The sequence below is a fragment of the Urocampus carinirostris genome, chromosome 6 (assembly GCF_059441175.1).
Source record: "Urocampus carinirostris isolate Australia breed hairy pipefish chromosome 6, RoL_Ucar_1.0, whole genome shotgun sequence".
Lineage (NCBI taxonomy): Eukaryota > Metazoa > Chordata > Actinopteri > Syngnathiformes > Syngnathidae > Urocampus > Urocampus carinirostris.
In genome coordinates this window covers 22555229-22577862 of record NC_142354.1, presented here as the reverse complement: position 1 = coordinate 22577862, position 22634 = coordinate 22555229, and the positions used below count along the sequence as shown (strand labels likewise).

The 22634-nt window shown below is 40.6% G+C and overlaps 3 protein-coding genes and 1 long non-coding RNA gene across 4 annotated transcripts; 2 read left to right on the top strand and 2 right to left on the bottom strand.

Moving 5' to 3' along the window:
• Window positions 1–791: 791 nt before the first annotated feature.
• On the top strand, window positions 792–1968 carry LOC148364231 (uncharacterized). The gene is made up of 2 exons (XR_015850732.1): window positions 792–1179; window positions 1594–1968. It is a non-coding gene; the product is annotated as an uncharacterized LOC148364231 (long non-coding RNA).
• A 6811-nt stretch (window positions 1969–8779) lies between these two features.
• fndc10 (fibronectin type III domain containing 10) lies at window positions 8780–10548 on the bottom strand. The gene is made up of 2 exons (XM_088338320.1): window positions 10384–10548; window positions 8780–10279 (listed from the first exon to the last, which is right to left on the bottom strand). The coding sequence occupies exon 2, from the start codon at window positions 10220–10222 to the stop codon at window positions 9326–9328; it is 897 nt and encodes a 298-aa protein (XP_088194446.1). The 5' UTR covers window positions 10223–10279; window positions 10384–10548; the 3' UTR covers window positions 8780–9325.
• Window positions 10549–12749: 2201 nt separating this feature from the next.
• Window positions 12750–14578, top strand: ora4 (olfactory receptor class A related 4). The gene is made up of 2 exons (XM_088337343.1): window positions 12750–12836; window positions 13583–14578. The coding sequence occupies exons 1-2, from the start codon at window positions 12750–12752 to the stop codon at window positions 14576–14578; spliced, it is 1083 nt and encodes a 360-aa protein (XP_088193469.1).
• Window positions 14579–16979: 2401 nt separating this feature from the next.
• On the bottom strand, window positions 16980–20855 carry LOC148364228 (olfactory receptor class A-like protein 4). The gene is made up of 4 exons (XM_088338319.1): window positions 20586–20855; window positions 18539–18802; window positions 17419–17658; window positions 16980–17192 (listed from the first exon to the last, which is right to left on the bottom strand). The coding sequence occupies exons 1-4, from the start codon at window positions 20853–20855 to the stop codon at window positions 16980–16982; spliced, it is 987 nt and encodes a 328-aa protein (XP_088194445.1).
• Window positions 20856–22634: the final 1779 nt, after the last annotated feature.

The window sequence follows — 22634 nt, the reverse complement described above, 5'->3', positions numbered from 1 at the left end:
CAACCTCAGCACCAACAGGCCACCCGGGAGCCCAGGTTGGCCAGTTTGAACTGCGCCAATATCAGTCAATCTTAACTATCCCTCGCCATTTACATCTATTCTTAGCACACACTCCTGCACCCATTAAGTTAACCGACCTCATATCCAGAACTTGTTTTTCCCTGTCCAACCATATCAAGGCATTCCTCTCATTCTATTTTCTATTTCCCATCATTTCAGCACTCCAAACTCTTTTAGTCAAACGCCTTTCATCCATTCTTTCCACTTGTCCAAACCATCTCAGAAAACTTTCATCAACCGTCCCAGCAAGCTCTCTCACCACACCAGTTATTCTCCTTACTTCCTCATTCCTAAACCTGTCCAGTCGTGTCACTCCACACATATTACGCAAACATCTAATTTCGGAGACGTTTAACCAATCACGCTCATTTACTCTCAAACCCAAAGCCTCATCTTTGTTTTGTTAAAAAAAAATATGAACCTCACTATTCGTTTTCAAAATTAAATTGGGGGAAGGTGTGTTTAATGGTTTGTAATTTGAGTCAGATAGTGGATCCTCAAGTCAGACCAGTTGATAATCACTGGATTAATGCATAAATGCCTACCTTTTGACAGTAAAAAGCGATATATTTTTTTGCACACTCTTTTTTTTACCCGCAAAACACAAACTGTCTCCAGGACATTAAAAAACAACAACAACATGTGCTTGTTTAAAACCAGATGTGGCAAGCATTTACAAAAAAACGGAAATCAAATACAATAGTTAGAGCGGTTAATTCATGCACACAGACATAGGCCCAATCCCATTTCTCTCACTCGGCCCCGAGAACCCTCCAGTGAGGTCCCTCGATAGAGGAGTGCCCTCATCGAGTGGAGTGCAAAGTGGAAAAGGTTTGGACAAGACTTGCAAGGTTCCACCCCTGTCCAGGAGATGGCGGTAATATTAATTGGCTGTAGACCTTAGTGACGTATAGGCCTACGTCACATGTAAACAACTCGAGTCTCAACGTAGTGTGTCAGTTGGAGAGTTCGTGCAACGTTAAAAATGCCCGCTACAGCTGTGTTATTACCGATTGCCTGAAAGCTCATCATCTTTTCCGTGTCTCCAATCAACGGAGGAGAAATGTGCTATACTGAAGACAGCTTTGGCGCTATGTAGTGCTGATTCATCTTTACAAGGTACGTACACTCATTAAAAAAAATGACCCGTTCGGTCAAATACAGTAAGAGTTAACATACAATGCACGTTCACATAATACCCTATGTTTGTGTAGACATAAATGGCAATCTACTTATTAGTATCTTAATGCCATTTTATGACATATAGTAGGGGTTTTGAATGTGTGACATGACGAAAAGTAAACAAACACAAGAACAGTCCACCTGACCCTTAAGCTGACATAATATCGTCACCAAACTTCCCTGTACGACCCAAAAACCTTAGTTCATAAGGAATTTAATTCAAAAGAGTTGTCATTGGATATAAAAAAGGTCATTTCAACATTTTTTCATGATGCTTACATCACAGTTAAAGCGGTCTTTTTCTTTTCTATGCCCACTTTTATGTCTAAATTGTTATCTATTGTGTTCCAGAGTGGCTGTCCCATAAGCGTGGACAGGTTGGACAGGAATGTTCCCATCCTGTGCTTATGGTTGGATGTGGAGTCAGAACTCATTCAGGACTTAAGGTTGAGCAAGAAGGTTATGTGGGCCCTGCATGAGCTGCTAAAGAGGGAACAGGGCCGTGGCTGGAGGTCCTGATCTACGTGTACTGGCTGGCCCACGCTCTGTCCTACCGTGTGGTGTCACGGGTCTTCAGGGTTCCCAGGTCCACCGTACAAAGAATTGTCCACAGTTAATATGGAATAAATTGCCCAAAAGCCATATTTAGGCTCTTTAAGTCAGACCCACATTTGCATTATGTGCTTTTCTGCATTACTATTCAATAAACATCTTCATTTTGAGTAACACCTTGGTGGTTTATTTCATAATGATGTGAGATACTGTGTGTGAACTATGTGACTGTTGGACAGAAAACAACTACAAATCACTCCAGCTTAAATAATAGTTTACTTTCAGAAAAACAAACTCACATTGGGCCAAAATACATAATAGTAAATAATGTGTCACAAATTTTAACAAAAATATACCAATACTTCCATGAAGCTGGAAAACACAAACTGGAACTTCATTGAGTTCTTAATAAAAAAAACAATATTATCCTTTTATAAAACAAAGGGAAACATTGCAGAGATGTCACTGTTCTGGAAATTTGTCCACGAGCTTCCCAAAAAGGACGGGAACCGCTCAGTTTTGGCCACAGTTTCTTCGAGCCTTTTCCTCACTCCGGCAGACTCCGCTTTCAAAAAGTCAAGGAGTGTATCGTGCTTCCTTTTTTTTCTGGGTGATTTGGGCTTTGGCGCCGGATTAGAAGGTGCCAACGACGTGCCCGGTGGTGTGGATGGCGTGGTAGCTGTGATGGTGACCAGCTCTTCCACGGGACGTTCTACAGTGGCCTTTAGGTTGGGTGGAAAAAACAAGAATTACTTAATGCTGATGTATTGTACAAAAACAACTGAGTATAGGATGCTCAGCAAGTTGATGTGAGACAGGAAATTATAGGATGTGTTCTGGATAATTATTTGATAGTGAATAGATACACAAAATTGACATGTTATTCTTATGGCTGTATGAGCCTTCTATTGGCCAGCATCACATATGCTTTAGAATTGTCTCCACATTTGGACAACATTTTGAGAAGGTAATTAGTTTACTTAATATGTGTTTACAGAGAAGGCAGTGGACTATGTGATAGTAGTTTGTTTCAACTGTATTTCCACGTGAAATTCGGAGACATTACTCATAATGCATGATGAAAACTAATGCATTCTGATCTCACATGAAAGAATCATATTGTAAATAAAACACGACACCCGAAATTGTGTGCAGTAAACAAGCGCTTATGTCCAGAACGGTATTCTGACTATGCTCCTTTAGCGACTGGCCATGTACAGTAGATGTAAAAGGACGACTCGTTTAAGATAAAAACAGGGATGGGCTGAACCGTGATTTTCTGCCCAGTTATCCTACTTTAAAGTTTGTAGCGTGAAGATTTTTTTTTGCCAGCTCCCTTGGTAGATTAGTGCACTTCGTAAAGTAGCGATTTTGCAATGTTCGTGTTTTAACGCGAAAATACGATTTTCTATTGCATTTACGTCTAACTAAGATATCTCAATACATTTTGTTGCAAATACATGCGTGGTTGTGGAAAACTACTTACATTTGTGCGGTTCCTTTCCGGGCATGTTTGTTGATATTGAGAATTCGCAAAGCCTTCTGGGTAGTCACTTCGCCGCCAAGTGAGGTCGAGAGCCCCCTCGGTCTTGAAGTGGCTACGACATGGTTTGAGGGCACTTCTGCCTCGGTCTTGAGAGTATCGGGACACACCCCATTTTCACGTGAACGCGCAAACCGAGTGACTAGGGCACATAGCGAGTGAAAGTGCGAAGAATGGGACTCAGCCTTAGTCTCACTTCAAAACAAAGACGTTGTAGACTAGAAATACTCGTTCCAAGTCAAGATTTTTTTTTTTTTTTTTTACATTTAAAAAAGCAGTAGACATTATGAAATAATCAGCGAAAAGCAATAGATTCACGCGCAAAGCAGTAGTGTTGGTGAGAATGTTGAAGGGACAGTGTGTATAATTGCACAATTAAATGTCACTGTATTGTGTAGTACAACCAAAAACCAATGCTGATAAGCTTGGTTGGTCGGTCGGTTCCCTTAACACACGGTCGGTTCCCTTAACACATGGGTCCTAAGTGCACGATTTCCTGTGGTGGGTCTTTGGCAAATACAACCTGGTGGCACCCATCCCTCTCCAAGCCAACATGTGGACAAAGAATCCCTTCGGGGATGAATAAAGTATCTATCTATCTATCTATCTAATAAAAACAACAGAGACTCAAAGTGACCAAACCACACTATTTTCCTCCCATTTTTTTGCCCAGCCCTTTTCAAGGTTTTTGTTTTTTGGGCACCCGTAGCAGCAAGATAAAACAGAATACAATAGTTTTTATTATTATTGATAACAACGTAGTAAACTCTGTTTGCAACCAGATTAGACATTGCACTGCAGGATGAACGAGATAAACGTGTAATAAAGACTGAAGAGAGAAATATCAGAGACTGGCCTAAGTTGTAAGTGCAATTCCCTTTTGTGATAAGAGTGCAATAGAAAATAGTGCATCGTAACAATAGTGCCATGCAAAGTAGTGCAATTATGTCAGCTCCCTCTAGGTGAGGCTCATGTTAATTCCTCCACCAGAGTATTTAGAAAAATGCACGTTTATATGATACGATTACGACATTTTTTTTCTACCACTGGGAGGCGCTAAAGTTACACAGGGTCCCTTTAACATGACCTACGTGGATGTCAAGTCAAGTCATGTTTATTTGTGATGCCCTTAATCACAAGGAGTCCCAAAGGGCTGCACAGACCACAGATAATTGCAAACTACAGACTATTATTACACCATCCCCTGATCTAAAACCTACATGAGGGCAAGGAAAAACTCAAAAACCTCAACATGTGGAAAATGAAGAAATCTTGAGAAGAGACCGCAGATGAGGTAATCCCCCTTCCAGGATGACTAGGCTGCAATGGATATTGTAATAACAAATAATACACAGATATTGTCAACAGGAAATATATGTCATTCATAAGCTGAATCTCAGGAGGCAAATCATTCCACATCCCCGGGGCCTGGATGGAGAACGCTCTTGAAGCTGCGATTCTCTTCTTGGCTCTTTGGATCACTAGTAGAGCAGCATTTTCAGAGCGAAGGCTCTAGACCGGAACATAGGGTGAAATTAAATCTGAAAGATATGAGGGAGCAAGCCCATGCATGATTTTGTGTAATACTAACAGAACCCTAAAATGACATCTTAAGCTAACAGGGAGCCAATGCAGCTTAGCTAGAATCGAGGTAATGTGATCAAACGTTCTTGTCTTAGTTAAAAGCCTCGCTGCAGCATTTTGTACCAGCTGCAGGCTCTTGAGTTTGGACTTTGGGAGACCGGAGAGTAGTGCATTACAGTAATCAAGACGGGAGATAACAACCGAACAACAATGAATGAACAATGAATTATAATCCCCGCATCGGACTGAGACAGCATAGGGTGAATTTCAGCAACATTACCAAGATGGAGAAAAGCTGTTCTAGTATTATTTTTAGCATGTGTTTGAAAGGACAGATTGGGGTCAAACGTGACACCCAAATTTTTGACTGAGTCACTCTGGGTGATATTACATCTGTCAATGTTCAGAGCAGTTTTTGAAAACAAGTCACGGCATTTAGATGGACCGAAAATGTACATTTTGGTCTTTTCAGAGTTAAGGAGCAAGACATTAAGTGACATCCATCTTTTTATCTCAGTGAGGCAGGCCTCCAAATTTCCACAGTTTAGTGGGGAAGATGCAAGTATTTAAAAACAATTATATGAATAAACATAGGGGCACATCTTGGATTATCCTGGAATTCTCTTGAGAAATTCACAACTTAACAAATATGCTACAAGTTCTTAAAACATGAAGAGTGTGAAAATGAACTCCTGAGTTCTGAGGTTGTAGATTTAGGTGTGTAAGTGGTTACGTCCAATGTTGCTTAAACTGGAAAATTTCAGGTTAATATAGAACCTTGATGCTCAATGCCCCATTCGTGTACATTGTTTATTGTTTAGAATAATAGGCCACCATGGACTAACACCCAAAAGTAACACGAGAAACACAGCTTCCCACCTATTTCTGAAATAAGCACAAATCCAATGGAAACAAGTGAAGAGAATATGGTAAAAACAAATCTAGATAACCAATAGCAGAACACACAAACCCCACAAAAATTGCTCATTAATTGCCCGCTTAATCAAAATGAGCGCTGTGGAAAACTATTGGAAACACTCACTCCCAATGAATCATATCTGAAAGTGTTTTTATAATTTCATCAGCTGCATGCGGTCTTCCCCTTTCGTGTCGCCTTTTAAGTGTGAAGTCGACCAAATGGCCGTTTCACTCATGCGAATTAAAAAAGAAAAGCAGAAAATTATATAAATAATGTCATGATGCTTTATTGACTGAATGCAGGAAACAAAGATATTTTGAAAAATGTTGTTTGGTACAGTATATAGAGGTTGTATTGCCCTTTACTAAATGTATGAGAGAAATAAGGTATAGATACTCAAGTCACTCCAGAATTACTATTATTTTTTTGCAAGTAGGACACAACTTATTAGGACAGTTGTTTGTGACTCACCATGATTAAACATCAGCTAATGGGATACACTCAAAGCACGACATTTTATTATATTGCTACATAATACAGCACACAAAGAGACGAACAATTCATCACTGAAAGACCAATTGATAGTGTGTACAGAATAATGAATCGTGTAGTCTGTGTAAAGTTGAATGCTCTTTGGTTTTGCAAAACGGAATTCAATCTAAATCCTTAAAACAGAATGACTCTGAAGCCATTGTCCATATTTATCTAGCGTTTTCTTTGGCTCTTTTCTGTTTCTTCACTACTGTATAAAAGTTGAATATACACAATAAAAATGGATTTGCACCTAGAGAAAACAAGATCATGTATGTATTGTAGCTGTTCATAAGAAGAGCGGAACATACTCCAGAAAGTGTTATATATGATATACATGATAAGCTAACAACTAGCAAGCTAACAGAGATTGCTATACAAAACCAACACAGTTGAAGATATTAATATAAGACAATATCAGGAATAAAATTCAACACCAATAGCCCTACTTTAAGTGTTTTTTTTTGTTTAAGCTATTAGCCTTGCTAGCACGAAAAAAAAAAAACTTGCTGTAAGCAATATGTCACAACAGACTTGCAAATGGCATTAGTAAATCCAAGCACTTTTGTGTGTGTGTGTATGTGTTAAACATTATCATTCCTCTATAATTGCTATCAATGTGATGTGAGTACATTTTGGAAATTCTCATTATATCTGTCCTGGTGTGAAACTCATCTATGAATAATATTCATCCTTTCGGACGTTGAATTTTAAACTAAATCTGTGGTCAGTTTGCAAAGTTTCAGTCCCAAAATAGATGTCTAGAATTATGTTGTGTTGAACCCATTCAACGTGGACCAAATGTATTCCAAAAGTGGTCAATGTTGAGTTTACCTCGTCTAAAGTGGCACTATAGTAATCACTGAAAAGTCATCTTTACAATGTCTTGTAAATAATTCTTCTTCCAACTTTCAAGAATTGACTTTTGGAAAGAACGTTGCAGTGCTTTTAACATCTTTTGAAGTAGTTTTTCCAGAGAAAGTTTGGAAAATACTGACTTAAAGCATTGCTTCAGTTTATTTCATATTGAAGGATGAACATAGTGTGATTATAGTTTGATTATAGTTTGAATGTGCCTTTGTATGATTTTATCCTCAAAAGAACCTCAACGAAGCCAAATATTGTATGCAGGTGCTGTTTGTGTTCTTGCAACAATTGTATCCTCTTGGGGCCTACTAACTATTCATCAAGATGGCCTTCGCTTTAGTGCCGGAAAGTCTGGAGAAGAGCTTGTCTCCCATTTCTACCCCTTTTGACTTTACAGTGACGCTTTGTGCCTTTTGTGTTACAAAGTTTCCCTTTCCGTACTGCTCATTTATTATGCTCGCAAGCCATCTAGCGACCAGCATTATACTCTTCATTTAAACATGCGATTTCTGTCCAAACCAATCAGATCGGTTTTATGTATTCATATGATCTCGCTTAAACCAATCAGATGTGTTGTTTTATGCCTGTGTTTTCAATAAATGAGTCTCTATCCTCTGGGGGTGTGTGATTCGTTCCTGAGCAGATCTTGGAAACACGCGTCTCAGATGGAAGGGCTATCAAAAACCTAATCTCAGACTCAAAGTGTGTTCTTGTCTTCATCCCAATACGATCTCAAGTTTTAAGCTCGACACATAGTATCAAAAAGAATCACCCATTCTAATTCAACTTGAACTGCAATACCATGAGTACCGGTAAGTTATTTTTAGTCCTTGTCAGTGGAGGTTGAAATGTTGCTACGATGCTTGGTATCACTTAAAGCTGGGGTCCCAAACCACCAGGCCGCAGACCGGTACGAGTCGTGGATGGTTCGGTACCAGTTCCTATCTCAAGAACAAGACACAGAAACAACATAAAAGAAACAAGCTTTTCACTTGGGTTGGTTAATTTTTTTTGTTTTAACGAGACGTTTTGCATTAAACGTTATGATAGCGACCATGGTGTGTTGCTATTTACATGTCCGCCTCACAATTCAGCAGCACAATTCCAGCTAACGGCATCCCTGTGTGGAGGTTGCATGTTTTCCCTGTGACTCCTCTGGATTTTTCCCACATTCCAAAATCATGGATAGGATGGACCCAGCACGTCTGCCAAGCTAGTGAGAATAAGCGGTTCCGAAAACTAATGTATGGAATTTTTGTGTGATGTTACAAGTACACCCAAATGTTCCACATGATTACGCAGCAAATTTACTCTCATTATTTTCATTAATGTTATCCTTACTTATATTGCTATTATAATTGTTATCATTATCCTAGAAAAAGTACAAACATGTTTAATGTCGCCCTTCAGCTGGGCTGTGAATATACTGTCAGCATACCTGCCAACAAAACCGCTTTACAGGTTAGACTACCGCTTTTCGCCCTTAAAAAACACCTACATTTTTTCAAATTCAAACAAAAAAGCTACTCTTGACTCGAGACTAGTTTTTTCATGTACGGGTGCTTTATTTTGGAGAGGGATTATGTCTTTGAGTGTGAACAGACCCCTCCAACAAACGCATTACATTTGTGTTTTGGTAAATGTTTGCCACTTCCAGTTTTAAACAAGCAAAAGTTGTCACATTTGCTGAGGTGGACCTAAATGCAGGGAGGCCGGAATGGAGGCCGGTGGGCTTAACAAAGGATGGCATTTAGTAACAAAACAACAGGAAAAAAAACAAGAAAACCAAGGCCTTAATAACAACTATCAAAGAGTCCAAACCAAAAACCAAACCGGACATCGTAACAGAAGAGAGGATGGAAGCTGCAAATGCATCATATCAGGTCATGTTTTGATTGGACATTTCATTATTTTGTGACCACTTCTTTTATGTACTTTGTACCTCCTTTTGCTCTTAAATCAACTGCTTTTTAATGTCAAAATATTGGCATGTATGTGGTTAGATATTAAACAAGTCTGTGTTACAGAGAAGACCCCTTTGACTTAAGCAAAGGTCACACTGCATGACAGTTAGCTGGAGAGCTACTTCAGCGGCACGAGTGAGCTCGGTAGGAGTGTGTGTGCTGCGTGGCCGGGCTCATGATGTTTTCAGTGATATATGCCACCAACAAACAGATGATGACCAACATCACGCAGATGGCACCCCCGACGGTTGTCATGGCGATAACGATATCCTGCATCCCAGACGGCGGAATGTTGAACTCCACGCAGTCTCTGTCATCGGTTTTCTGGCCCAGAGAGCGCAGGCAGACGCGGTAGGGTATGTTCTCGTGAAGCTCGCTCAGCAGGAAGTCCCTGCACCCGGACCCCAGTCGGACCCCGGGGCATTCGAACTGCGTGTAGCTGCCGTTCCACCAGCAGCTCAACTCATAACCTCCCCGTTTATGGCGCCGGCCACCAAAATAGCTGTTTGGGTTGCTCCCGCTCTGAGAACTCGTCTCGGGATCTCCGGTCCGGCCTGGTGACCCCCCTGTGATCACCTCGCCCCTTTGACTCCACTGTAGTAGCACGCTGGCATTGATGAGAATATTCGCAACAAGGCTCCCTGAAGACACAACTGACCTGCAGTTGTCCTCGCTGCATTCATAGCCGACTAGAACTTGTCGGAAGCAGAGCGGCCCCCCGATGCCCCCTTCCGTGACTTGGTAGGCGCAAAGTGGCGACGCCCCTCCCGGCGGGATCCACTTGACCGAGGCCAAGGCAGAAGCATTGGGGCGTTTCTGCCATGGCTCGCTTTCCTGACTGCTGCTGTTGCCATGGTGTTTGAGCCCCTTGCGCTGCATCCCAGAAGCCTCGCTGCCTGTCACCTCTGATGGGGGTGCTGATGATGCAGATGACGAGCTGCTGCTTTGAGTCCGGTGCTCTGCTGTGCAGAGCAGTAACGCCGCAAACGCGAGCAGCGACTGCCGCTGCTGTTTGCTCATCTCTTCTGATCAGACGGACAAGAATTGGATCATCATCCGCGTGGAGTAGGGAAGCATCTGCAACAAAAACACATAACCATAGAAATAGGAGAAGCACTAGAGTCCAAAACTACAAATCAACTGCATCATTGACTATTTCACCGGTTACGATCGTCACCTACTTCCAGGGTCACAGCGCCGGAGGTTTTGCCATCGTTGCTCGTTGTCTCCTTGTCGCTTCTGACGTGCAGCTCCGATGTCTGCCGTGGGCGGGTGCACGCGAGGGGAATCGCGCTGCACGGTGCAAGCGTGCGTGTGCAAGAATTCTAGTGGCCATCAGAGTGTGAGTCACAAGCCCACGCAAGAGTTGAAAGAAAAAAAATACAAAAAAGGGTCCATCCGGAACACGTGGTGCATTCGGAGTCCAGAAGTCCTATACGCTGTTTGTAATAAATATAAGGCCTTATGCGACATAAATTGAATGAATGAAACTTTGTTTCAAACACCAGAAAAAAAACAACCAGTCAAAAAAAAAAAAAACAGCGTTGACGTAACATGTTCGAAAAGGAATAGGAAGAAGCATATGTGTTTTGTATGGTCATCTTGGAGGGGATTACCACATGTGTGGCCCCTTCTCAAGGTTTCTTATTTTGCTCATGTTGAGGTTTTTGAGTTTTTGCATGCCTGCATGTCGGTTTAAGTTCAGTGAATGGTGTAATTGTAATCCGTGCATTCTTTTTAAACATTTTGTGATTATGGGCTATACAAATAAATGTGACTTGACTTGATTTAAATTCCCTGTGTAATTACATACAACAAACACCTCAAGAATATACACATTTACATAGGTTCATGTTACAAGACAGTGGGGTAAGAATTGATAATGATGATGATGATAAAAATAATAACAACAACAACAGTAATAATAATAATAATAATAATAATAATAATAATAATATCCCTTACCCACTGCCTGGAGATGGCTGGGAGGGGCTCAAGCACCCCGCAATCCTAGTGAAGATAAGCAGTGCAGAAAATGGATGGATGGATGGAATTTAATTTATTCTTCTTCAGTAGCTGAGGAGGTAAAAGGACGTCTTGGGATCACAAAGTCGCAAGTTCGATTCTCGGCTGCTTCGGTTATATGTTCAAGTTTCCTTGGTCAAGACACTGAATCCCTAATGCCCTCGATAAGCAGGGAGTTGCCATGCATGGCTGACGCGGCCATCGGTACTTGAGTGTGTGTGAATGGGTGAGTGTGAAGTACATTGTAAAGCGCGTTGGGAGGTCTTTAGTGACTTGAAAAGCGCTATATGAATGCAGACCATTTTCAGTGTTATGATAAGTAAAAATCATTATGAATCATGATAAACTAGATTTCTTTTTTATATTTAGAGCTATACAAAAAGTAGAACTTATTTGGTCCCACCCTCTATTCAGTCTTTTATCTTCTACGGATACACAATCACTACGTCATCATCATCATCATCATCATCATCAGTATCAACAGCACTATTTTCACCGTCATCATCATTATCATTGCTGCCTAAGTTTATTTTCAGCATGCAATATAATAAAAGTATTGATCGTTGGTATCTTACAATATTTCCACAATTTTAAAGTATTATTTTGTTTTTTGGTTTTTGAAAAAAAAAAAAAAAAAAAAAAAGAATTTTAAACCTTGAAGAACTGATTATATGGAAAACTCATATTACACCTGATTTATTCACCAAAATTGATCACCTGTATTACGTCCCGAGCCACAGTGACCACAGATGATAAAAGCAACTTTATTCAATCAATTTGGACAAAATTCTAAAACACAAATCAAGACTGGTGCTAGGAATGTATTCTAATACATTTCCGTACGACTGTGTGCCCCAAGATTCTTTCAATGAAAATGATTGTACCTTGGCTCTAAAAAGTTTGGAAAACTGACCTTTCTGTTTTTAACAAAGAACCAGTCTATGGAGAGAGAAGAGAGAGAGAAGGAGATGGGTAGGGAGAAAGAAAGGAAGAAAGACAGAAAGAACTCAACATGCATGCAGTGTGAAGATACACTCATGCAGAGGCCTCGTGTGTCTATATTCTGCTTTTGCAACCGATATGTGACCCCTTGGGGTATACGAGCAAGAAAATTAGCCCCCAGGGATAAGGAGGAAAAATTGTTGACGCATAAAAGGAAACTGCTGACACAAACATGGCTAACCTGGGGCTTCAGTTTCATATAGATTGGATATGAATTGTCATGGAAAAAAACCTGAAATGAGTCTGTAAAGGTCTTGAAATTCAGTGTAATGTTACTACATTACGATTGAGATGATTTGCAGAAAAGAGAGCTTTAAGATCCAACACTTGTTTGCCGATGCGAGGAAATCGATGGAAAATGTCTGCGCATCAAACCAAATGAACCTTGAGGCTAGTCGGCAAGATTGGAGCTTTGTGTGCACGTATAAAAGATAAAGATGATCATCTGCTTCGTTTTATGGACACTAGAAGGCATTTGCGCTCTTGGCCGAGCAAATGATGTCACCGTGCACGTGAGGCCATGTCGGCCGTGCTCACCGTCGAGGCTATCCTGTTTGGGATGCTTGTTTTTTGTGGCATACTGGGGAACTTACTGGTCATCTTTGTGGTGAGGAAAACAAAGCTTCTTCTTTTATGTTCAATTATATGGTTACATTTTCTATAGATTTATCAGGACTAGTCAAATTTGTTTTTCTTTGTCTCTCATTTATATATATATATATATATATATATATATGATAACAATAAAAATATTATTATTAGGGCATTTGTTTGATATTTAACAATTCCTAGTGGTAACAAAGTCCTGTATCAAAATTATAATACGTTAAATCAATATTAATAATAAGCAAAACACTATCAAAAGATAATATTTATTACATTTATGGGAGAAATTTTGCTGCTACGGGTACACGAAACCTTAAAAAAAACGGAGTGGTCGACTGGTGCAGTTCGGTCGCTTTAAGTCTCTATAGTTTGTATTTTTTCCCTGTGCTCTTTGGCAGTCGTTTTCTGTTGCACTACACAATACAGCGGCATATATTAGTGAAATAATACAAAGTGCCCCTTTAAAATAAGTAACATTTCTTCCAATGAAATACGCTGTGGGGAAAAGAGAAATCTCGGCATGGACCGAGGGTACGTGTCTCCACCAATATCAAGTTGTCATTGTGTGTCCCCAAAAATAGTGTATGTTTTAAAGTACATATAAAAATGTCATAGTATTGAAGAAATGCGCTAGGTCCCCAATGCCAAGACCAAATGTACACACTTTTTAATCAGAATTTGACTTTATATATCTAAAGATAATTATGGGTTGAATTCTGCTAAATGCCAGGCATTTTTCCTCCGCAGGTTGTCCAGGCAGCTTCTGAGAGTCCATCACGGAGGCTTCCGCCGTCGGACACTATATTGGTGCATCTCTCGCTGGCTAACCTTCTCACCTCCCTTTTCCGCACCGTGCCCATCTTTGTCTCAGATTTGGGTTTGGACGTGAGCTTGTCCCCGGGTTGGTGTCGGATCTTCATGCTGCTGTGGGTGTGGTGGCGGGCCGTAGGCTGCTGGGTGACTTTGGCACTGAGCGTCTTCCACTGCACCACCTTGAGGCGACAACAGGTGACCTTCGGACCCCTGGCCCTGCGGCGGGAGAGGCGGCGGGTGTGGATCGTCCTAGGGTTGGTATGGGGGGCAAACCTGGCTTTCTCCACGCCGGCGTTGGTCTACAGCACCCACGTCCATGGCAACGCCACCGTAGAACTGATGGTGATCAGCTGCACCACTCGGCCTCTGTTGGGCTGCATATGGGAGTTCCCCTCCAACAGACAGGGGGCGGCGTTTGCGTCGGCTTCACTGGCTTTCAACGAGGTTCTTCCTTTGGTGTTAATGGTGTGCACTAATTTAGCCACGTTGCATTCTCTGGCCAAGCACATTAGGGCTGTGACTGCAGGGGGAACTGGCGGCGAGTTGGACAAACACGTGGCCGGCGAGCGCAAAGCGGCTCACGTTATCATGTTGATGGTTTCGCTGTTTGTCGTTTGTTGGGTGCTGCAGGTCGCCGCGGTGACGTACTACAACCACGACCGGGGCCACCACGCCGAAGGTTTGCTTACTGTCGCGCATTTCTCTGCCTCGTTGTTTGTGGGGTTTTGTCCCATGGTCGTCGCCCTGGGTCACAGCAAGTTGAGGAGGAGGATAGTGAGCATGATACTGGGTTGGTCGAAAGTTTTTAAACAGCAGAGAACCAAAAAGAAAGATGGTGGGGATAAAAATGCTCAGGGTCAAAGGAAGAAGGAAAAACAAACTGTCGTTGTTCCGAAAGAAAGGAAACACATCTGTGGTAGGGAGGGTTAAAGCAACCATGCTCGTATGAACATTTAAAGTATTATTTTACATGAACTGAAACACAAATAGCTGCACAGTCCACTATTGCAGGGATCGGGAACGTATGGCTCACAAACAAAAGATGGCTTTTTTCATAAGTATATCTGACTGGGAGATAAAACCAGAGCATTGCTAATGTTTTCTTAATCTTTCCAATCTATGTATGTGCAAAGCAAACACCGTTTGATAAACAATTACGGTGTTTCACCAACAGACCCTATTTTGGCCTTTCGTCCCGATGTGATCCTGTATATAGAACCACATTAAAAATATATATTTTGTTGATACACTGTATGATGAAAACCCACAAAAGAAACTGTAAACACCCTAAACCGCCAGCCAAGCACCCAGAGCAATTTTATTGGGTGAGCAGTCAACATCGGCGGATCGGTCCACATATAGCCCACTCCTCTCTCTTCTAGCACCCTCTGCGCCGAAGGTAAATACCTAATTAGCTAATTATTTACAGTTTTTCGTGACATTTTTATAAAAGAACTCTGCTCACACCTTGTTTTGAAACCACTTTCTATGACAAAAATGACAGTCAAATTAAGCCTCAACACTCGGGGGGAGACAGATTTTAAGTGGGATATTTGCTGATATGGGACACATGCTCTGACAATTTGTAGATTTGTTTAAATCCTCAACCGCACACAGTGAAATGAGATGGGCTGAAGAATCAGCTTTTTTCTGCGGGTTTAGCGGTTTTGTTAAATTTTGTGTTAAAAATATATTTCTGGTTTCATGTTTGGACATTTTGTTAGTGGTTTAGTGCCAACTTGTATGTTTGTTACTGTTTTCCTTGCATTTTTAATTTTCAGTTTAGGTCTTTGTTTCTGGTGTGGACTTTGTCAGGTTTTGTTTTGGCATTCCATTGTTTTGTGAATTCTTTTTTGTTTGCCACTTTGTACCTCCTCAGTAGCCGGATTGTCGTACCCAGAGAAGCAGGTGTCCCTCTTCTTGATCACCCCTGCCTCTGGTTCCTGCTTCCCCCACATGGTCCAAAGACTTAACACTCTGACCCCTGCTCTATTGGTTTAATACACATGTCAAAGTCAAGGATCAGGGGCCAGATGTGGCCCGCGAGAAGGTTTTCTATGGCCCCTAAGATGATCTTTATTCATTTTTGTATTGTACGTATTATTTCAATAAATTGTTGTTTTTTTGTAAATAGATATTTGCACAGCTGCACTGACTGTAATATTGTATTTCAACCCAATTATATTCTTGAATTTTTTTCAGTGGAGTGAATGATAGAAACTTGAATTTTTATGTTTTTCTTTGAGGTAAATATAGCCCACTTTTGCCAAAATAGGCTACCGATGGTGCCTGAATAATACCAACTTCTTCCGCGGGCATTTTGACATAGCGCAAATTTATCTTTGTGCCTGTTGAAAATTACTGACAGAGCCATAGAAAATATTGTTTTATCTATCTGATTGGATGGGAGTGTATCTTGATTTATAGTTTTTTTTAGTCTAGTTTTAGTTAGCTTAGTTGTCATTTTTGTTGTGTTTTTATTTATAGCTCTTACTTGGTATGGATTTTTATAAGCTATTTAAGAACATTGGATTTTTTTTATGAGGTCTGTTTTGTGGAAAACCTCATTTGGCTCAACCTCACCTGGACCCTAGTTACGTTGGCCCCAAACTCAAGTGAGTTTGAGACGCCTGATGTAAACTATGATAACACAGAGACTGCATTATAAAGAATATGTATGTCCAATTATTAATTGGAATGAGAGGGCAACAGTGAGTGACTGAGTAAGAGAGAAAAAAAAGCCAGTAGTACAAAAAGATATAATAAGGTAAGGAGAACGTGAATAAAAAATGCACTGTTTCCAGAGCCTGATCTTGAACCCGAGCCCGGCCTGAGCCCGACCTGAAATTCGTCATCGTTCTTTGTTTTATTTGTTTGTGGATCCACGCAACGTATTCGTCCCTCTCCCGCCCAGTGCTGCGCAAGCGTTCGGTAGCCTGATTGTCGTACCCAGAGTAGCAGGTGTGCGTCGGGGGTGGAGTCGGACAAAATCATCTCTCCTCCTCCCGAGTCCTCACATATAAAATATGTAAATTTGAGATTGTTTCATGCTCAGTCCTTCAAATCAAGTAATAGGTCAGGCTCGGGCTGAGTCGGGCTTTAACACCAGCGGGCCCGGGTCGAGTCGATCTGGATTTTTTGGACCCGAACAAACCAACTGTTGTCGGCCACCAAATGTGTTAACCACTAGGGTTCTGTGCTGCCACCAATGACCATGATAATCACAGTAAGCTTCCACAATACAGCAGTTTTCAATTATTTTTGTATCGCATATGGCGGGCTGTCAAAGTGTTCAATGAATGCAGAGTCTTTGTGCTTTTCCAGCCACCTATTAGTGGGAGAGGATGGATTTAATAAAAGAGCGGAGTCGGCGATGCCCCACCGCGAGAACCATTGGTGACAAGGCGATGAAGATGATGTTGGCGAAACGAGCGATGACCAGCAAGAACTCGGCCGAGGAGCCGCGGTTGTAATTGAAGTAGTTGACGGAGATGATGCTGGTGCCCCACGACACGATGAAGAGCATGATAAGCGCCAAAATAACCTGGAGAATACAAATAAACGTCAGAATGCAGATTTTAAGATAGCGGTTTTCAAGCTGAGGTCCCTGTGTCCTCCTGAGGTAGCCAGATTACCACCTGGCAGTCTGGCAATATATTTACACCGTATTTTTTCTGAATACCTGGTAATAAAAATACCCCTTATAGAAATAGAAATCCTACATTGTTTTTCATAAATGTTTAGGAATTAATTCTATGAAAAAAAGTCACCTTGGCAGCTCGTCTCTCAGCCGGGACCCTTTTGATGACGGGCGCATCTTTTGCCGAAGGTCTCCCGTGCGTGTAGAGTGTGTATAGCGAACCCACGTTGGTGAAGACCATTAAGATGATGGGAAGGGTTTCGTGAATCACCATGGAGGTGGTAGCGTACGACAAGCCGCTGAAGGAATAAGGAAAGTTCCACACGCAGCCCAGCAGAGGCCGCGTTGTGCTGCTCACGAGCATTAGCGTCTTGCAAAAAAACAAAGTGAGAAAGATGCAATAAATAATGGAAAAATGAATTAGAATCTTTACGAATTAAAAAAAATGAAGTACCACAACATTTTACCTTTTAAATACTTGACAAATGTAAGGTCAACACTGTATCGATGGAAAAATGCGTGTTGACCAATCACAAAGCGAAAAAAAATGCAAACATTTTTGGGGTACGCAGAGTTGTGCCCCCCATGCATTCAATATGCCCCCCCTTGAGATTCATGTCTGTTGATGTCACTTCCCAATAGCATCTGAACCGAGCAAAATTTCACCCGCTTTCATGCAACTGACACGTGGCTATATCTATCTATCTATCTATCTATCTATCTATCTATCTATCTATCTATCTATCTATCTATCTATCTATCTATCTATCTATCTATCTATCTATCTATCTATCTATCTATCTATCTATCTATCTATCTATCTATCTATCTATCTATCTATCTATCTATCTATCTATCTATCTATCTATCTATCTATCTATCTATCTATCTATCTATCTATCTATCTATCTATCTATCTATCTATCTATCTATCTATCTATCTATCTATCTATCTATCTATCTATCTATCTATCTATCTATCTATCTATCTACCTTGGTCATATTCCTCATGAGCGGTGACCGACAGCAAGACAAACACATACAATAACAAAGAAATTAAAGGGAAAAAATAGCAACCATTTAACTTGGTTTGGCTAAATCTACCCAGAAATAATCAACATACATTATCTCGGCTTAATCCCTTATCTTGGTTTTGTGCAACTGACATGTGGCTAAATCTACCCAAAAATGATAAAAATATCCCGACTTAATCCCTTATCTCGGTTTCGTGCAATACCCCGAGGACTCACCTCTGTCGTGTTGACATTTCCACTGGTGGAGAAGATATACGCTGGAATGGAATATAAAAAGTTAAGAAACCAGATGAAAGCCAGACTTATAAGGAGGAAGCTCGGTGCCCCTCGGGCGGTACGTAAGGTGCCGGTGGTGGGCGCGACCCTCCTTAAAGTCTGGAGGTGGAACGCGCTGAGGAAGAGCGTCGACCACACGTTGACCGAGCGGAGCCAAACCCACACGCCCATCAGAAACTGGCACCACTCCTTTGACGAATACAGCTGTAAAAATCGCACACTTACATCGATCCAAAATGCTTGCGCTTACTTTATATCAGTGATTCTCAAATAGTGGGGCTCTGTCAAGAGGGGCGCTTTTGAACTCGGAGAACATGTTTTTGTTATGTTTAGGGCAGGGGTATGAAAGGTATGGCCCACCAACTCCTTTAATCTGGCCCACAAGACAACGGTAAAAGAAGTGCAAGAGAAAAGTAAGATGCAGTTTTGAATATGTCCACTGGATCTCGATGCCAGGTGTCGCAAAGCAATTCTAGCTGTCTTTCTTTCTCACTCTCTCTTTCTCTTTTCCTATTTTGCTCTCTCTTTCTCCCTCTCCCGATCTTTCTCTTTCTCTCTCACTTTCTTTTGCTTTTTTCTGTCTCTCTTTCTCACTGTCTCTCTCTTTTTTTCTTTCCTTTTCTTTCTCTCAGTCCATCACTACCTCTCCTTTGCTGTATCTTTTTCTCATTCATTCTATCGCTCTCTTTCTCTTTCTCTATTTTCCTCTCTCTCTATCCCTCTCTTTCACTCTTGATTTTCCCTTCTTCTTCCTCTTTTTCTCTTTCCCTTTCTTTCTCTCTTTCTCTTTCAGTCTATCTCTCTCTTTCTCTGTCTCTTTCCCTGTTTTTCTTTCTCTCCCTATCCCTCTCTTTTGCTCCCGATTTTCCCTATTTCTCTCTCTTTTTTCTATCTCTCTTTCTGTTTCACTTTCTATCTATCTTTCTCTTTTTCTTTTTCTTTTTTCTCTCCCTCTGCCCCTATCTCTTTTTTTTCACTCTCTCCCTCCCTCTTGTTTTTTCTCATCTTTCTCTTTCATTCTCTCTCTTTCTCTTCTTCTTCCTCTATCTTTCTCTTTCCCTTTCCCTTACCCTTACCCTTACCCTTACCCTTACCCTTACCCTTACCCTTACCCTGTCTCTTTCTCTTTCTCTTTCTCTTTCTCTTTCTCTTTCTCTTTCTCTTTCTCTTTCTCTTTCCCTTTCCCTTTCCCTTTCCCATTCCCTTTCCCTTTCCCTTTCCCTTTCCCTTTCCCTTTCCCTTACTCTTACTCTTACTCTTACTCTTACTCTTACTCTTACTCTTACTCTTACTCTTACTCTTACTCTTACTCTTTCTCTTTCTCTTTCTCTTTCTCTTTCTCTTACTCTTACTCTTACTCTTACTCTTACTCTTACTCTTACTCTTACTCTTACTCTTACTCTTACTCTTACTCTTACTCTTACTCTTTCTCTTTCTGTTTCTCTTTCTCTTTCTCTTTCTCTTTCTCTTTCTCTTTCTATTTCTCTTTCTCTTTCTCTTTCTCTTTCTCTTTCTCTTTCTCTTTCTCTTTCTCTTTCTCTTTCTCTTTCTCTTTCTCTTTCTCTTTCTCTTTCTCTTTCTCTTTAATTTATTAGTCCGTCCCCACAAGTTATTTTCTAAAAGTAAGAGAAAGGAGAAAAATGGATATCTCCCAAAAGCCAAGATGGGGAAGCACGATGTGCTTGCTGTGGTTAAAAATGTTGGCAGCAGACAGTATGAAGCCAAATCAATTGGGATGCTACTTAAATACAGTACACGCCAATCTTGCTGATGAACCAACATTCTTTGTGAGTGCTGCGGCAGTAAACCAGCATGCATTGTTGCCCTCATATCATCATCATATTAAGTCAGGGACCAGAATGCTCAATGTAAAATAACACCTACACCATGGGAGAGGAGCTGATACTGAGATGTTTTCTTCTTCCTAGAGAGGCATGATAAAAAATAATTGAGAATCACTGCTATAAATAGAAAGGTGATCTCATACCTCCAGCCCAACGTCTGAGATAACCAACAGCGTGTTCCTCATGACTGACACCAACAAATTGGACAAGGCCATGTTGATGATGATGATGTCCGAGTTATGTCCCCGTCCGCGTTCCAAAAACACGCTCTTGCCTATCACCGCGATCACAGTGGCGTTCCCCAGGATGCCCAGCAGCACCAAGAAAATGTACATGACTATTTGGAGGGGGGACACCGAGACCCGAAGTCCCATTCCCACAAGCTCCATGTCCTCCTCCATGTTGACGTCCATCCACGCCAGATTGTCCTCAACCCAAAACCCACTAAAAGACGAAGTCGCGTACCAAAGGATTCTGCAGTTTCATTTCGGCTGTTTATCATCGGATTGAAATAAAGTGGTTGTCCTCCGAAATAATGATTTCTCCGTAAGGTTGGGGTCACAGTAGAAAGGTGAAGCTGTTTGTGTCATTCCTCGTTAGGCTTTGCCGAGGCGAGATGTTGTCCCGCCGGGAAATGAAGGTGCAAGCTAATGAACCACAAGTGATTAATCAACACATCCTGAATGAAATGCTTCATTTGCACTGCGTCGTCCTTAGGGGAAAATATGCCTGTTGACGTTATTAGGACCCAAATTTTAGTAATTGTTGAAGGAAATCACAGCAGTACGATTTCAGTCAGGTTTTTCCTTATTGTTATGAGTTTTAGTTGAACCACTATTGTACCAATGTCAGCCCAAATGCTTATTTCAGTATAGTGTGTGTGTACATATACATTAGAGATAGATAGCTAGATAGATCGATAGATAGATCGATAGATAGATAGATAGATAGATAGATAGATAGATAGATAGATAGATAGATAGATAGATAGATAGATAGATAGATAGATAGATAGATAGATAGATAGATAGATAGATAGATAGATAGATAGATAGATAGATAGATAGATAGATAGATAGATAGATAGATAGATAGATATGAAGCTAAAAGGGTAGCTAGATAGCTAGCTAAAAACTGCATATTTTTTTGTTCATCCTAGTCATGTCATGTTTATTTGTGACGCCCTTAATCACAAAGAGTCTAAAAGGGCTGCACAGACCACAGATTATTGCAAACCACAGACTATTATTACCCTATCCCCTGATCTAAAACCTACATGAGGGCAAGGAAAAATACGTCACACCAAAAGTTAATAAAACCTCATTTTTACTTTAAAATGTATATTTATTTATAAGGACGTTTAATCAAAGGAACATGTATTAAACATAGGTAGTACTTAGTAAATACTATTTCGTTAATTTTAAATGATTTTAACTGGAGTACCCTGGTTTCAAAATGCTTTAGCTCATCACCATAAGTTTTCATCACTTTTTTACACATTCACTGTGATGTGGTATCACTTGGGTTAACTGAATATCACAAAATGAACAGTTATCTAAGAAAAAGAGTGTTTTGTGGACGGCTGCCAATCAGCCATGGCCTTTATTGAAATAAAACATGGTGATACATTCTAAAAATAAATTAATACCAAGATGAATAAATACACATGTTTAGTACATGAATAGATTTTAATATTGCTTAAAATTAAGTATCAATATTTGAATAGATTTCTTTTGTCCACAAATTGGAATTTATATATTGGAATTTATAAAATAGCAAGTTATCATGTTGTTACTGTGTTATTTCTATGCTATTAACAGGTTCATTTTTAAAAATAGGGCTAAACAGAAAAGTCAACCAATATGAAATCATTTTACCTAAAAATGTCAACGACCCAGCACTAGTGAGCTCTATTCCGAACAAATCCACGGGCAACTGTTTTTATGGGGCCCCAGGTTGGAGACCCCCGTCGAAACTGTTCATCACAGGCTGATTCCATTAAGTGCAAATCAATAACATTCTGTGTTTAGTCATGAATCTTCAGGAAAGGTAAGGAGAGGGAAATAGTTGAAAGTATCAAATGTCATTGTAATTTCTAACACTAACCTTTAGATGGCGATAAACTAAAGCAAAAGGGAGAATATTAAAGGTGCGTGCACATTTTCCTTGGTCCTGTACGAGATTGTGTGTCA